This window comes from Falco rusticolus, chromosome 2 (assembly GCF_015220075.1).
Source record: "Falco rusticolus isolate bFalRus1 chromosome 2, bFalRus1.pri, whole genome shotgun sequence".
Lineage (NCBI taxonomy): Eukaryota > Metazoa > Chordata > Aves > Falconiformes > Falconidae > Falco > Falco rusticolus.
The window spans coordinates 14702375-14717213 of NC_051188.1; the positions used below are offsets into that span (position 1 = coordinate 14702375).

The following is a 14839-nucleotide window of genomic DNA, read 5'->3' on the forward strand; positions in this document are numbered from 1 at the left end:
AGCAAAGTAAGTGACAATAATCTCTCATCCTAGCTTTGCCCTTGTGGGCCCACAGAAGCTAGTCCAAAGCAACGCTGCTTTCTGAGGGTGTTACACTTAACAGAAATACAGACACCTTCCTAGAGCTCCAGTTTGTCCCTCAGCAATGCCAGGACTTCTTTGGCCTGTAGAAATCTGAGCAGAGTTCATAAGCAGTAAGCTATCTGAAATCTGAGGGGTGGTCCGTTAAATGTCACAAAAGCCCAGAAGTGTTTATTTAATAAAGAAAAAAAAATAACCAACAAACCCTGCCTGTAATTGCATGCAGTCCTGTGAGATCTCGCTGTGGACATTGAAACTCAGTTTCTCTTTTCTTGGATTTTCTACATTATTAACTGCATTCACTTTAATCTGATGAATAAGTGCTATCTACTTATAAATAAAATGAAACCAGGGAGACAGAGACTTCTGGCTGATGTGCTACAGGCCAAAGGTTAAATTCCTCCCCTATCCGAAACCTAAGTACAGTCTTCTTCCTGTGAGAATGAAATGACCAGGCAGTCTTGAGGTCACCAGCTCTACATAAAAATAAATAAAGTCTCAAGAAGTAGTTGGATTTTGTTTCAGGTTCTGTGTTGAAATCCTCATGGCACTGGGGTAGTGAGTACAATGGTATTACAGAGTTCAGACCTCGCTCTTTATTGATGTGACCGATTAGATACTCAGAATGAGGTAACTGTAAGGGACTTGCTGAAATGAAAAATTGTTAATATGAACACATCAGGCATCGTATGTGATGTCTGGTGAAACAAATCACCTCTTTATATGTGAAGACCACCTCAAAATACATTCTGAAAATGTTTTTTCAAAGAAAAAGAGGGCTGTTTTTCTTTTCTTTATTATTTAATATAAATCTTTTTTAAATTATGAGCCTGCCTTTAGCAGCAGTGCCACTTCTAACACCAGCAACAAGAAAACCCCACTGTGAGCATAAGCCTAAGGCAGATGTCCTTGGCTTTTAGATCTCTTCCATGCGATGCTATGGCTGTACCTGTCCTGATGGAAGTGGTTATGAAGATGCCTTAACAGCACAGGCCCATTGCGCACAGGCCATTTTCTGATCCCTCTTCTTCCACCACTCGTGACACTTACATAGAAGCAAATACCATCCTTAGTATCAGTTATTTCAACAAAGAGTTTGAATAAACTGGCTTAGGGCTTGCACAAAATAAGCATATTTTTACTTTTATTCCCATTTTTCTAAGTGCTTAGAGAGTGTTTGTCAAGAGAAACTCAAGGCCAGACCCTCTGCAATGCACAACTGCCAGAATACCTAAGGAGTACTTTAACTAAAATGCATTCAGGTTTTTCTCGGGGTTTGGGTTTTTTTTTTTGCTATTTTTTTGCTTTCTGATAAATTCAGCTTTGCTGCCATCTTGTGTTAAATATTTTCCTCCTCAGTATTTCTTCTCATACTCCATAAAAGCATTTTGTATGGTGGAAAACAGTTTTCTTCAAGTATTGAAGCTGAAATTTAAACAGTCTATAGTGCATTCTCCTGAAATGCCCTTTAAACTGATCTTTAAAATTCAGGCATAAGCTGACATACTGAAAGATTCTTTCACTAGTTCTTCTGCTGTAATTTTGGTGTACTGTAATGTTCTGGTCTGGCTGCAGTTTTCCTGCAGTGCTTCTTCAGCTGAAAGGAGTGGGTTTAGCAGCAAGCTCCTACTTACAGGTTAAGTTAGTCCATGTCCTTTTTGACCGAACAAAGTCAGAGTAAGCACAAGAGTAGTTATGCTGCTGTATCTGAAGGAGCTGTAGTTGGGGACGCTCATGAGTAACTGCATCTATTACTGTGGGCACGGGCTTTGTACAGCTGGAGCCAGAGCAAAGCCTTAATTATAATTTACCTACTTATTTTATACTTTAATTCTAAAAAAGGAAGATTAGTTTTCTTTTATGTAATTCTAGAATTACATTATAACCCTTAAAATTATAGAGCTCTTCCTATGTGTTTACATAATCAGAGATTTTTAAGATAAATTGTTGTATTTGGACCTTTGTTAGAACCACTTGAATAACCAGTAGGAGACTTTCAGGGCCAGGTCCTTAGCTGAGGTAATGATTTCAGCTGGACAGATGATGGTGTAAAGCTGAGACAATTTATACAAGCTGTGGAGCCCTTTACTTGACTGTGTGGCCTGCATTGTTTGTTTGATAGTGGAGTGTTTGAGGAATTCACACCCATTGTAGAGGCCTCACAAAAAGAGGCTTTTATGCCCAAGGATCTTCTCAGTTCTTCAGGCTCTGTGACCAACTTACTGGGCAGCCATCGGCTTTCACCACCTCAGCCTGAGGCCAGGGTTTCATCTGATCCTGCAATGCCGGTAAAAACCAAGGGTGAAGTCCTTCTCCAAGCCATGCCTTCATGCTTCTGTTTGTGTCGGACTGATGGTGTATTAACCTCAAACTGCTTTAATTTCCTAATGCAGCAAAACAGCAGCCTTCCCAAGACAGAGGTGCTCACTGAAGGGTTCAGTGATGCCAGAGCTGGCACAAGGATGTGTGGGATGTGTGACAAAAGCTGAATGGGGAACAAGACAGAACGGGAAGGGGAGAGCAAGACTTTGGTCTGGTAGCAGCAAGCCTTCATGTTAGCTCCTCTGCTCAGTGTGCTGCATCCTTGATCTCTCATCTGTCAAGCTGTGGAAGTTCGCTTGTTAAAGGATGTGGAATGTCTTGCAATGCTGGAATGGATGGGGCTCTAAAATGGCAAAAAAAATTATTCTAGCTATTCCCCTGAAATACGTATGTTACCTTAGTACAGCAGTCTCTTGGTGAACAATAGGAAGGAGGGAGGCAGAACAATTTCTTCAAGTAGGGCTGAGTGTAAATTTAGAGAAAATATAAACACAGTAAAAGCTACATTTTTAAGCTGTTTCACTTACAGTAATCTATGGTATTGGTAACACAAAGAAAAGTGCATTAAATATGAATGAAGGAATTTTTGTTGCCTGAGTCTAGGCTACTTCAATAGTCGATGGAGAGAGATAAATGTTTCCATTGGATCATTCATCCCATCCTGAGAGAAAAGTCTGAAAAAGGAAAAAGAATTATGGTCTTGAATACCTGTGGTTTTTTACTGAGTTAGGAGGCAGCCTGGACAGTCAGTTGCTTAGGCTAGATGATTAGCTCTTCAATGGCTGTAATACACTAAAATAAATCCGAACTGTTATTACAGCTTTTGTTGTTGTACATCCAAGTTAATCTCTCTTTTTTTTGTTGTTGTTTTCTTTACTTGTTTTTTGTAAACTGAATTATATATATAAAAAACCCCAGTCCATAATGAAAAATTAAATTCATGTTATTTAATAGCAGGTAAGATGGTTTACAGCAATGTCAAAGCACTTTTAAAATTTAGAACAGAATAACAAGGCTTTGAAAACTAATAGGTGGTAGGAATACATTAAATCAACAGCTAACACTAGTTGCACTTTTTACCACTTAAACATTATTGTAAAGCTAACTTTAAAAATAATTTTCAACTGGATAAGTACAGACTTCCAACTGTTCTGTTGGAGTCACTCACAGACATACCAGATAGGGTTTGCATTTTGTTCAGAGCAGGAAGAAGTAGTCTGGTTTCCTTGTGTTGTGTTAAGCTGTCCAAAGCATACTTTCAGGAGTCTCATTTGTAGAAAATAGGTCATAGCCCAAGCAATTGCTATGAAGACAGTGAAAAAAATTTTGAAGAAAACTTTAAACTCTGAAAGTATGAACTTGGAGAATGCACACCATCAAAGACTCCAGCTGAAATAGTGGATAAAATTACTAGGACAGTGAATTAAATTATTATGGAATTGACAACTGCATGGTGCAAAAGCCTGTTTAACTCCTCTCTCTCTTAAGGTCTGGCCATGGATTCCTTTCTCAGCAAAACTTTGCTCTTGCAAGTAGTGAAAGCTTGGTGTGTTCCAGGAGCTAAGATGCAGAATGTGTTTTGCTGATTGATTACTGTATTTTGCTGCTGAAAACTAACAGAAAATAAAGTGTCCTTAGTTTTTACTTTCTAATATCCATCTCAATGGAAGAAGTGCATAGCAGTTGCCAAAGCCTATTTTTTCACTGTCTCAGGCAATACCTATTCCTCGTAAGTTAGTGTATGTTCTGTTATCTTTGTGTTATATAGCATTACGAGCATATGTTAAAAATATATAACGCTTCTCAATTTTACTTTTTCAGCTCTTGGCCTTTCTTCAAGGATTATTTACATTTTACCATGAAGGATATGAACTGGCTCAGGAGTTTGCACCATACAAGCAGCAACTCCAGTTCAATTTGCAGAACGTAAGGATGATTTGTATTTATGCCATTTTGTTTGCTAATTTAATTTCAGGATATTAAAGTAGCCTCATAGAACTTTATTGGAACTCTAAATCTTGCTATGTTTCAGTAAGCTGAAATCAAAATAATATGTGAATAGGTAAAAGTTATTTTTGGTAAGGTTGATGTAATCAAGGTTCCTGTCAACAAATAACTTCAGAAAAATTAAACTTCAGATAGTTAATTTATGTTTTTCAGGTTCAAAATTTTGTGAGTGAGAACCAGAAAATGAGGACAGCAGCCAAGCTGTGATTAGAAAACAAGTAGTCCAGATAGGTTTAAACATGTGTAAATGCTTTCTTGAGTGTGGGACCTGTCTTCTGGAGTAGGCGAATGTCCCAGAAATGCTCCAACTGGTATAGAATGATGCAGTTTGTTTCTTTCAGATCACAAATAGCCATGAAAAACTTGTCCTGCTGTCTGCTAGCTTCCCACTATATATAAAGCATATTTGGGAAGCCATTCTTTGGAGCATCAAAGAACTGGTGGGGACTTCTTCCACAGTGAGCAGCTCTCACAAGCATTAAGTTCCACTGGAAGAAAGGATCTGCTATTTGTGTAGAGACTTACTCTCAACTGAGAAGGTGGATCTTTTGCTGTAGATTGGTCTGAACTTGGTAGTAAGAGCCATTCAAGGTGAACTGTACCTGAAAATTCCATAGCTTTCAGAAATAACAAAAATGCATTTAATCAATGTACTTCTCTACTCATCATAGTTGCTGTATACAAGTGTATATTTATTTCACTGTGTAACTCAAGATGTTACACTTACAAGGACATACAAGTAAGTAGATAGAAAACATTTTTACGCCTGATTTGCATTAAACAACTGTCATTTGCTTTTAAGGCAAAAAGTGAATTTCAACATGTTAATATTGGACCAGCCCTACATTTTTTGTGACAAGTAATGTCAAAGTACAGAACAAATAAAAAAAAAAAAAGTGAAGATATTGTATCATTTACTCCAAATGCTGTATTTTTTGCAGTTACTCCATTTCTTTTCCATTCTTTCAAGTAAAGGTACTCACCCAACAGAAATTTTTGTAGCTGCAGTAGAGTCAAAGAATCTACAGCAGTTTAGAAGATCTGACATCAGCTTTTCTAGATAGTTCCTTGGCCGCTGAACTTAGGCAATATGAAACAGGTCTGGGAGTACAAAAGCACCTTACTGTGCGCAATGGCTATTGTAATAAAGAGGTTGGGGTTTACTGTTAGTGTGGGTTACTGGAAAATAAAATACCGGCATTTTCCCTGTAGCAGCTTGCCATTAGAGAGGTGTATGTTGGCTTGAAGTTGGAAGACAGCATTGCCTTGGCACTGTTAATGTAGGTCTGCATTCTTAGGAGTACTGCACTCTTCCAGGCTTTGCTGCAACTAAACATGCACAGCACACCTCCGTGGTCCCCTCCCCTTTTATGTCTGTGGTTTATATATAGCCGTAGATCCCGTTTAAAATGCTGCTTGATGAAATAATGCAAAAACTCCTATGTGATTAACCGTTTCCTTTTGGATCAAAATGCAAATGTTGTATGTCTGTAGGGCATCTCAGCTCCTTGTTTGTCCTTTCAAATTATTTATTTGCTACTTTTGGTTTGCTACTGAGACTTTTCAGGTAAAGGCACAAGGGGTCAGTGTTGTTGCACAGCACAGTTTCAGTGAAAGGGTGAAAAACATGCTTCAGTCCAGAGATTTGTTTAATAAGGCAGGTTCTGAGAGGAGTGTGAGCCCACAGCACAGGGCAAAACTGGCATTGTAAGTTAGAATAAGTTGGGATCTTCTATGTGCATATCTAGAGAAACAGAATTATTAACAGATTTTTTCAATTTCAGTGTTAATTAAGAAATAGTTAAACTTAATCTCTTCTTAAATATTAAATAAGTGCAACTTGAAGTTTTAAATAGACTGCAGAGGTAGAGGGAGATGTAAAGTTCGGCAGAAGGAACGATGTATTATGATATTTTGTATTATATTTCTACATCAGAGAAACATGTACATGAAGATATAGTGGGATACAGTACATCATTCACTGCTGTTATACAAAAGTTTGAATTCTGACTCCAGATCTAGATCCACATCTTCCTTTTGCTAGCTTGGCTGTCCACTGATTTGTCACTCAGAGGATCACCCGGCCTCAGACTGAAGTGAAATAATTTATGTAGAGAAAGACAAACTGAGGACAGAGTTCAGGGAAAATTGTGTTCAGCCTGTCTGTTGTATCTCTCAAAAGTACTCTTCTCCATTGCATTGTGTTTTAAGGTCTTGGAGAATAGTTGATCCAAACTGCTGTTTCTGTTCTTAAAATTGTCCTACAGGTTAGAGTAGGAGCAGTAAGAGCCGTAGGAGTAGCAGAGCAGTGGCAGACTGACAGCTCTTATCAGGTCACCATGTCCTAGCATGACCTGTTTTCACTTTCCCTGTTTCAGCTGGCCGGTGGCCTCTTTGTTTGTCCATTTGGCTTTGTCTTCTATAACTTGATTCAAAGTCCTGGCTACTTAAAAGTAGTCATTACATATTAATTAATTAATAGACAAAGAGAGGTAAGCTTTCAGAATCAAGACATTCCTCCCTTCAATGGCATGTCCCTCCTGAAGGTCTCAAAATGATCTCTGTTAAGTTCGGTCTGAAGTGATATTTCATCCTAAGGATATAATCTGAAAAGTTCAGGGAAGAATTTTACCTCCCTCTCTAATAATAATGTATGTCTTCAAGAAGATGTAACATGTATTATTATACTACTGTGCAGCTCCATGAACGGTCCGCAAAAAGGGGAAAATATTCTACCAGGGTGTAAAATCCTGAAAACATCTTTCTGACTAGTCAGGATTAGAGTCTATAAGATGACTGCAGAAACATAAAATTCTTCCCTACTACCTGTAGGACAAAATGTTCAACACCTGGTATGTTGGTAGCAACCTATCGAACTTACAGCATCTGATAATAATGCTCCTTTACTATATCGTGCCAGGTACGTGGAGGGAAACCCTGGCCTCACTGAATTCAATAGGAAAAAATGTCCATTTACATGCATATAGATACTAGCAAATGTAAATAACCCACCTTGCTACCTAATTGTTTGCCTGCTTACACACACAATATTTAGGGTAGACACTTCCATGTTTTTGGCACAGTTTTGCCACTTGTGACCTGTTTCTTACCTAGCATATTTATGTTATTCTTTACTGTGGTGGTTGCATAGTCCTATCAAAAACTGTTCATGACATTGCCAGTAACCTGACTGTTCTGAGTATCAGCAGCTGTGGTATTACTGCAGATACGGATGCACAGTACATTTGTCGCTTCCACATGTGGAGACACTGCAGCTGCCTGGAGACATTAGCCTGGCGTTAACCCAAACTAGTGTTTTCTGTGCTGTACCTCAAGTTGTGCAGTGGGACTTAATACCTGGAGCTATGCTATCAGCAGCTTCTAGTTTAGCCTGACTTCCATCTGTGTATCCTAAAATACATGGAGAGAAAGCGTGCACCTGTCTGCAGAATACTATGTAAGCATACCTAAAGATATGAAATGACCTCCTTTCTGAGGTTCAGTGACCTGCAGAAAGAGGAATGTTACTGTTCTCAACTATGTTTCCTTTACACTTGTGTGCTGACATTGAATTCTTTATTACTATGTTGTTCCTAGGCTTCTAGAGAAATTAAAGGTATTATTCTTTATTGGGTTTTTTTTCTCTCCTTTTGTCTCTGTCAAGTGCTTCTGTTGGTCTCTGATACAGTTTTCTTGGCATTATGACTAACTAGTTCTTCATTATTGTTTTAGTACTTGCATGACATGATGAGGATTTTTTGTTTGTTTCCTTTTCCGGGTATTAGACACGGAATAATTTTGAAAGCACTAGGCAGGAAGTGGAGAGACTCATGCAAAGAATGAAATCGGCCAACCAGGATTACAGACCACCAAGTCAATGGACAATGGAAGGCTATCTCTATGTGCAGGAGAAACGTGAGTAAAACAGTTGTACCTTTTAATTTTATTTGAAAGGCATAGCAACATGCAAAGATGAGAAAATGGTTCAGTTAGCAAGACAACACATCAGCTCTCTGTTTGAATATCTGCAGACTTCTGCTGTAGTTGCTTTCCAAATGATTGAGAGGTTCAAAAGTGTTTGACTTTTCAAAAAGCTCTTATAGAGTAGCTACAGTCAGATGGGATGGTGATCAAAACACTTGTAAGCAACGCAACTCCTTCCCTCTGTCCTTGTGGGTAGGTGCCTGCTATGGGTCACCTCAGTGGCTGGTAGCAAGCTCTGCTCTGGCTGGCTACCCTACACCTTGCTGCAGAAGCTGCAAGATCTCAGCACTCTGCTTTGGCTCTACCTTTCAAAGCCTGCTGCCTCAGGTACTTTCCGTGCCTGAACAGGGCCTATATAGTTCACCCAGCAGGAGCAAGTTCCACCTTGTACCAGGAATTTCCACTTGACCCAGCCACCTTGAGAGTAAATGAATGTGCACATAATGAAAAACAGAGATGTAAGAAAAAGAAAAGTAATCTAAATACAGTCTGTCGGCTCCAAAATAGCTGCAAATCTATACCTGTGTTCTATTCACTTCATAAAACATGAGAATGAAATGATGAACTAAATGAAGCTATAGAACTAAAGTTGTCGTAAGTGGCTGAAAGTACTTGGAAGAGCCTAGCAGTACATCAAGTGGTGAATGAAAACAGAACCAGGAAATAAGTGAGAAGGCAAAGGAGAGAATTCAAAACTATACATCAGCTGAAGTATCAGCTGTCAGTGATTTACACTCTAGCCAGTACAGAAAACCAAGCCAAACTAGCTATGTTAGGCAGGATCATACAAAACCCCCAGTAAAATAGTTTTCATTGCATGGGATACCCAGATTTATATATTTATTTAAAAAATTTTGTATTTGCTGTGGAATCAACCTGACACTAGCGGATTGTGTAGCGGTGTTTTGAGATAGTGTGTACATTCTCATGCAAGTTGGATGTTCATGCAAAAATTATTAAATGCAACTTTACACCTGATTTCTCAATCTAAAAATAAATAGAAGCCATCTGGATATAGAACTCCTGTGTCAGATTTGACCCCACTTGACCTCAGTTTTGAGGATATCTTCTTCACTGCTTGTTTTTAGGTGATAACTGCGCCAAAGAGACCACATGGAGTTATAGATAACTGATTTTTCATTAAATTAATCTTTATTCTATATGTGAGCTAAAAGAAAGAAGCCTCAATGCTTATCAGTTAACATCAGCCACTCTTATTAGCACTGAAAGTTTTAAGAAGACCCTCTATGTTTTAATTGAGTAATAATAATAAAAGAAACCTGTGTTAAGTGGAAATTACATTGAGCTCTGGTAATGGGAGAGGGAGAAAAGGAGTGAAATATTGGACACATGCTGTGCTTCATTAAATAGTGAGAGGTCAACTTGACATCCTTTTACTGAAAAGAAATTTGTTCATTAATTTATTCTGGAGTAAGAGTAACAGGGTCTGTAATATCTGTGTCAGTAGGAAAGGTACTAGTTGTATATTTCCTTGTCATGCAGGTTTACTTTCCTACAACTATCATCCCATAAATTCTTGTCAAATTATGGGTAATGGGGTTGAACATCTGCTATTCTTGAAAGTCAATCCTGTATATATTTATTACTGGTATGCATGGTGGCAAATATGTTTGGTTTTGTTTTTTTTTTTAAATGGCAGTAGGACATAAAATGTTTTCATTCAGATGGATGGCCATGAGTGACAGACTTAAAGTTGCAATGTAGGTGTCTTGCTACACTTTTTTAATGAAAAACGGGTGACTTCTAAACTCACTTAGAACTGCTTTGGGAGTGTTCATCCTTATATACGCTGAAACATTTAATGAAATGCCATCAGAGGAAAAATTGATGCAGAGTAATTATAGATTTTGTTTTGCTATGTGAAAATAAGCTTAAATATGGGAACAGAACAGCTAACTTCTGAGGGTGGGTAACTAGTTGACTTTTCAATTCATGACATTACTTTCCTGCAAAAAGCAGGCAATGGGAGAACTTTCTCCAAGCTGACATCACAGACCATGCAAATTTCCACATCTACATTTCTGGGTTGCCAGACATCTGACTTACAAGACTGATGCAGTCTCTTGTATTTCCACCACCCTTGTGGAAGGCTACGTTTAGAAGGCAAAGCCATTTTATCTATAGTAAAACTATTAGTTTTGTTTTTAACACTTTACATTTTTATTTTAACTGGTTACATTTGAAAAAAAACCAACACCACCACAAAACACTTGAAATACTACTTTTTTTTTTTTAACTCAGAGCTCTTTCATTTTAAAAAGAATTACAAGGTTCAGATATACTTTACTTTGAAAAAATTAATGTCTTATTTTTCCTGTGAGTGTTTACCATTGAAGTGAATTAGAAAATCACGTGTGGGTTGAAAGTATCATCTAGTCCTTTCCTATTCTGAATTCACACACTAGATACAATACTGCATTAGATACATATATATTTTGCTTTGGCATATACCTTTGCAATGGTTCTCAGAGAGGGACCATGTTTGAATGCCAGGCTCTGAAGCATAATGCTACCCAAGAGGAAAGAAATTATTTTCTTTCTTGGTACCTCTTCACACAGCCATTGTGTTTGTTCTCTGCAGCTGAGTACCCAGCAGCTGTGTCGATGCTAGTAAAAAAAATGGGGCTGTACTCAGCCAGAGACAAGCTTGCCCAGGGTATCCCATCCTCTGTGTTAAATGTCCTGTCCTCAGAAATCAAGAAGAGTTTTTCATGTTACCTAGTCAGTGTGAATGCTGCCAGCACTGTTTATTAACCAGTACAGTTATAGCCATAATCTTCTGACCCAAGGGGGGGCAGTCACACTGCAAAAACCTGAATTGTCCTGTTCTCTGCAGTGCACCACCCCTCCAGATGGATCTGTAAGAATCCGGGAGCTTATCTTGTTCTCTGTGCTACAGTAAACGTTGGGGTTTTTTCCAGAAAATTGTGGGAGATCTTAGCTGTACTTGTGGGACATGGAGAGAATTACGGAAATAGTGGGAGGATGTACTCCATGTCCTCGCAGCAAAGAACACGTTATAAATACAGGTATTTACAGCTAGGTTAGAGGATGAAGTTTAAAACACCGTTTAGCTTAAGCTCAAGAGGGTTTTGTGTTTAGATTCACTGAAGGTTCACAGCAATGCCTGAGCAAAACTCTGGGTAATCCAGGAGTGATAACATCTTCTGCGTCAGAGAGCCTATACTTTGCAGTCGGATTAAGAAGTAGCGTGGTGTGACCTCTGCAGGATAAGGCATACATCCATGCACTTGGGGATTGCTATAGATTTCATGTGTGGCTATCTAAATGAAAGACTGGTGAATCCCTAAGTACATTTTACTTTGGTGTTGTGAGTGTGTGCAGTTGTCAGTTTGTGGACAAGGTCCACTGTTACAGCCACCACTTCCCCAGCAGGACCCCTTTCAAGACATAAAAGGCCAGTGTTTCTTGCTGAAGGTGCCACCTCTGCCACCTAGCATTATATCCCTCTTCTCTAAAACACTGTTGGGTTAGAGTGCACTGTTCCTTTCCTTCCTTTCCACTCATGCAATGAAATCACCTGTTAGTGTTCAACTATCTTAAGATTCTGTCTCTGAGCCAATGCCATTTTACCCACTCCCTTAAGGTAACAGGTGGAAGAATAACTTCCCTACGATACTACCAAAAGTATTTGTTACCTTTGACAAGAACTCTGAAAGGAAAGGGAAATGCACTCTTGACTTCGTGACTTCATCCAGTTTTCTGGATCTAATAGCAGACTTCAAGGTTTCCCTCAGAGCAAGGATGTAATACTGGATCGTTGTGCTTCACTTGGGTTCAAAAAATCTTCAACTCTATTTCCTAGGCAGAAGAATCCTCAGGATCTTGCCTGTCTCCTGCCTGTGTACCCTAGTAAAATGCTGTTACCCATTCAGTTGCTAAAGAAAATCAGTCTGCTGGAACTTTGTTAAGTAACCTTATCAAGCTGTAATATTTTTTAAAATTATACCTGAACAACATGTTCACATTAAAAAAAATAGGGGTTTTATTATTATTATTCTCTAGTCTACATGTGATTGCTGTTACATTTAATTTCTCTATTCTAACTTCAACTAAAGTAATGATAAAATGCCAAAATAATTATTTTTAATATTGTCTCTCTTTAATCTAGGACCTCTTGGATTTACATGGGTAAAGCATTACTGCACTTACGATAAAGGAACAAAAACATTTACAATGAGTATAGCTGAAACAAAATCTGGTGGAAAAGTGGTGAGTTGCACATACATGAACACATACATGAACATGTAACTTATAATCATGTCATAGAAACAGATGCTGGTAAAGTTTTGAATTTAGGGAGTTTCTGAAATATAATGATTAAGTAACAAATATATGACAGAAAGCTCTTAACTGTAGTCTAAATTTATACACAGAGGAATTACTGTATATGTTCCTAAATAATATTAATCCCCATCTTAACGTGTTCTTTGGACTGTTTATACAGTTAAATTTGAGATGTGAAGCCAAGGTATATCAGCATACTTGCTGTGCTAATTTAGTTTTGTTTTGTTTTATAGAATGGCCTTGTCACAAGCTCACCAGAAATATTCAAGCTGAAATCTTGCATCAGGAGAAAAACAGATTCAATTGACAAACGTTTCTGTTTTGATATTGAAGTCTTTGAGAGGTTTGCATTTTTTTGTTGTGTTAACAAATTGAAAATAATTAAAAATAGAAGCATTTGTAACAAGTATTTTGCAACAAAAATAATAGTTACTCCTGTAATAGGAACACATACTTCTCAATAGGCCTGTATCCAGACAAACTAGGCTTTCAAGACTTAGTACTTGTTTATTCAAAATTGTTTTTCTAAAAAACATCATTACATTTCATATGTGTTATCTTAACTATATTATATTTGTGTGCAGATACAGGTTCTGTAAGAATCCATCTTGTAGCACAACTGACTACCCTTTTTTAGGAACAGATCATAAATACTTTTATAAATACTTACTAATAAGCATATTCTGTACCAATCTTTATTTATTTCAGAAATATATGGGAGCACATAATTTTTCTTTTTTGAAAATTACTTCTACAACATTTTTCCCCTCTTTTTCCTGGATGTTAAAACTACATAAGAGAAATGAAAACAGCTTTCTCATATTTGAAGTATATGTATACAGTGCTTTGTAAAAGTATTTTTTTCAAGCTTGGGAGTAAGGAGACATATTTAATTATTTTTTCCCTTAAAATCGGATAAATAGACTGACTTTTGTAGTCATTTGCTTAAGAACTATTTTATGACTGATACTGTCATTTAAATTCTATTCAGAACTGCTGTATTTACATGAATATTTTGAAACTACTTTAATACTTTCAAATATAGTACATTATTTTTCTAAAATAGACTTCAAGTGAGTCCAGGTTTAAGAAACAGAAATTTTATATGAACAAACGTTGAGACTAATTGGTCTCTTGAAAGCTCCTAAGCTTGAATTGACAGGTTGAGTCTGAAACTGGTGGTTTTTTCTTTCTAAGTAGAATTGCATTGATTAGACATATCTGTGGCAGTACCATAGTAACGTATTCACAAGTGAGTGTTGTCCCTTCTGTCTCCCTTGCTCTACTAGAATGTCCACAGTTCAATAGAACTGCACAGAACAATTAGTTCCATCTGCAGTTCTTCAAGTTCTCGTTAAAAAGATAGTTACAGGCACTTCTTGCATATCATTTATTCCCTTTGGACATTTTGATTGATTACAAATGTGCATGGCCTACAAGGTAAAGTCATTCTGGAAACTTGGGCAGGAGATGGGAAGGGCTGTAGGATACAAAGCTACCTGGTCATTATTGTAAGGGTCTAACTTTCCCAGGCTGATGGAAAGTTCACTTTTACAATTGATTTGGTATTCAGCAGGGAAGTAGTGATTTTTTTTACAAGTCAGCAGGGGAGATAAATAGACAATGGAATACCTAGAAATATTTGGTGGGAGTTCATATACAGGGGCAACATTAATCTCTTCTGAACGTTTTGTTGGTAAAACTTGGATTTCACCTAAGAAAGAGAAAATACAGTGGCTGTTACTGATGTCAGTAATGTGTAAGAATGTGAGAGTTGATGTAAATATAAGCACAGGACTGGAATACTGAAGATTCAAAAGTCTGTGATAATGATTGCATTTGAAATAATTTTAAGTTCAAGACTTAATATTATTTACTTGGAGTATAATGTTTGACATCACCTGCCAAATACAGAAAAACTTTAAAAGTAATGGGCATTAGTAAAAGGTGAGTTTCCTTAGTCATGTGAAGGTATGACTTTTCATAATGAAAAAACTTTTTAAAAATGTGCAGCTACACCAGTCTTCAAGATTTTGTTGCAAGATTTTGAGTAAATTCTGTCTCCAAATACTTTTATCCCATAGAACTAATTATCTCCTTATATTTTGTGCAACAT

General features: G+C 37.5%; 1 protein-coding gene across 1 annotated transcript in view; it reads left to right on the top strand.

Annotated features, from left to right (window-relative positions):
* The window catches only part of ARHGAP42 (Rho GTPase activating protein 42), a 162154-nt gene that overhangs the window by 111119 nt on the left and 36196 nt on the right, over positions 1-14839 (top strand). The window contains exons 7-10 of the mRNA XM_037377096.1: positions 4225-4329; positions 8196-8325; positions 12548-12648; positions 12957-13066. Of these exons, the coding sequence (XP_037232993.1) occupies positions 4225-4329; positions 8196-8325; positions 12548-12648; positions 12957-13066 (446 nt within the window). The remainder of the gene's footprint in view (positions 1-4224; positions 4330-8195; positions 8326-12547; positions 12649-12956; positions 13067-14839) is intronic.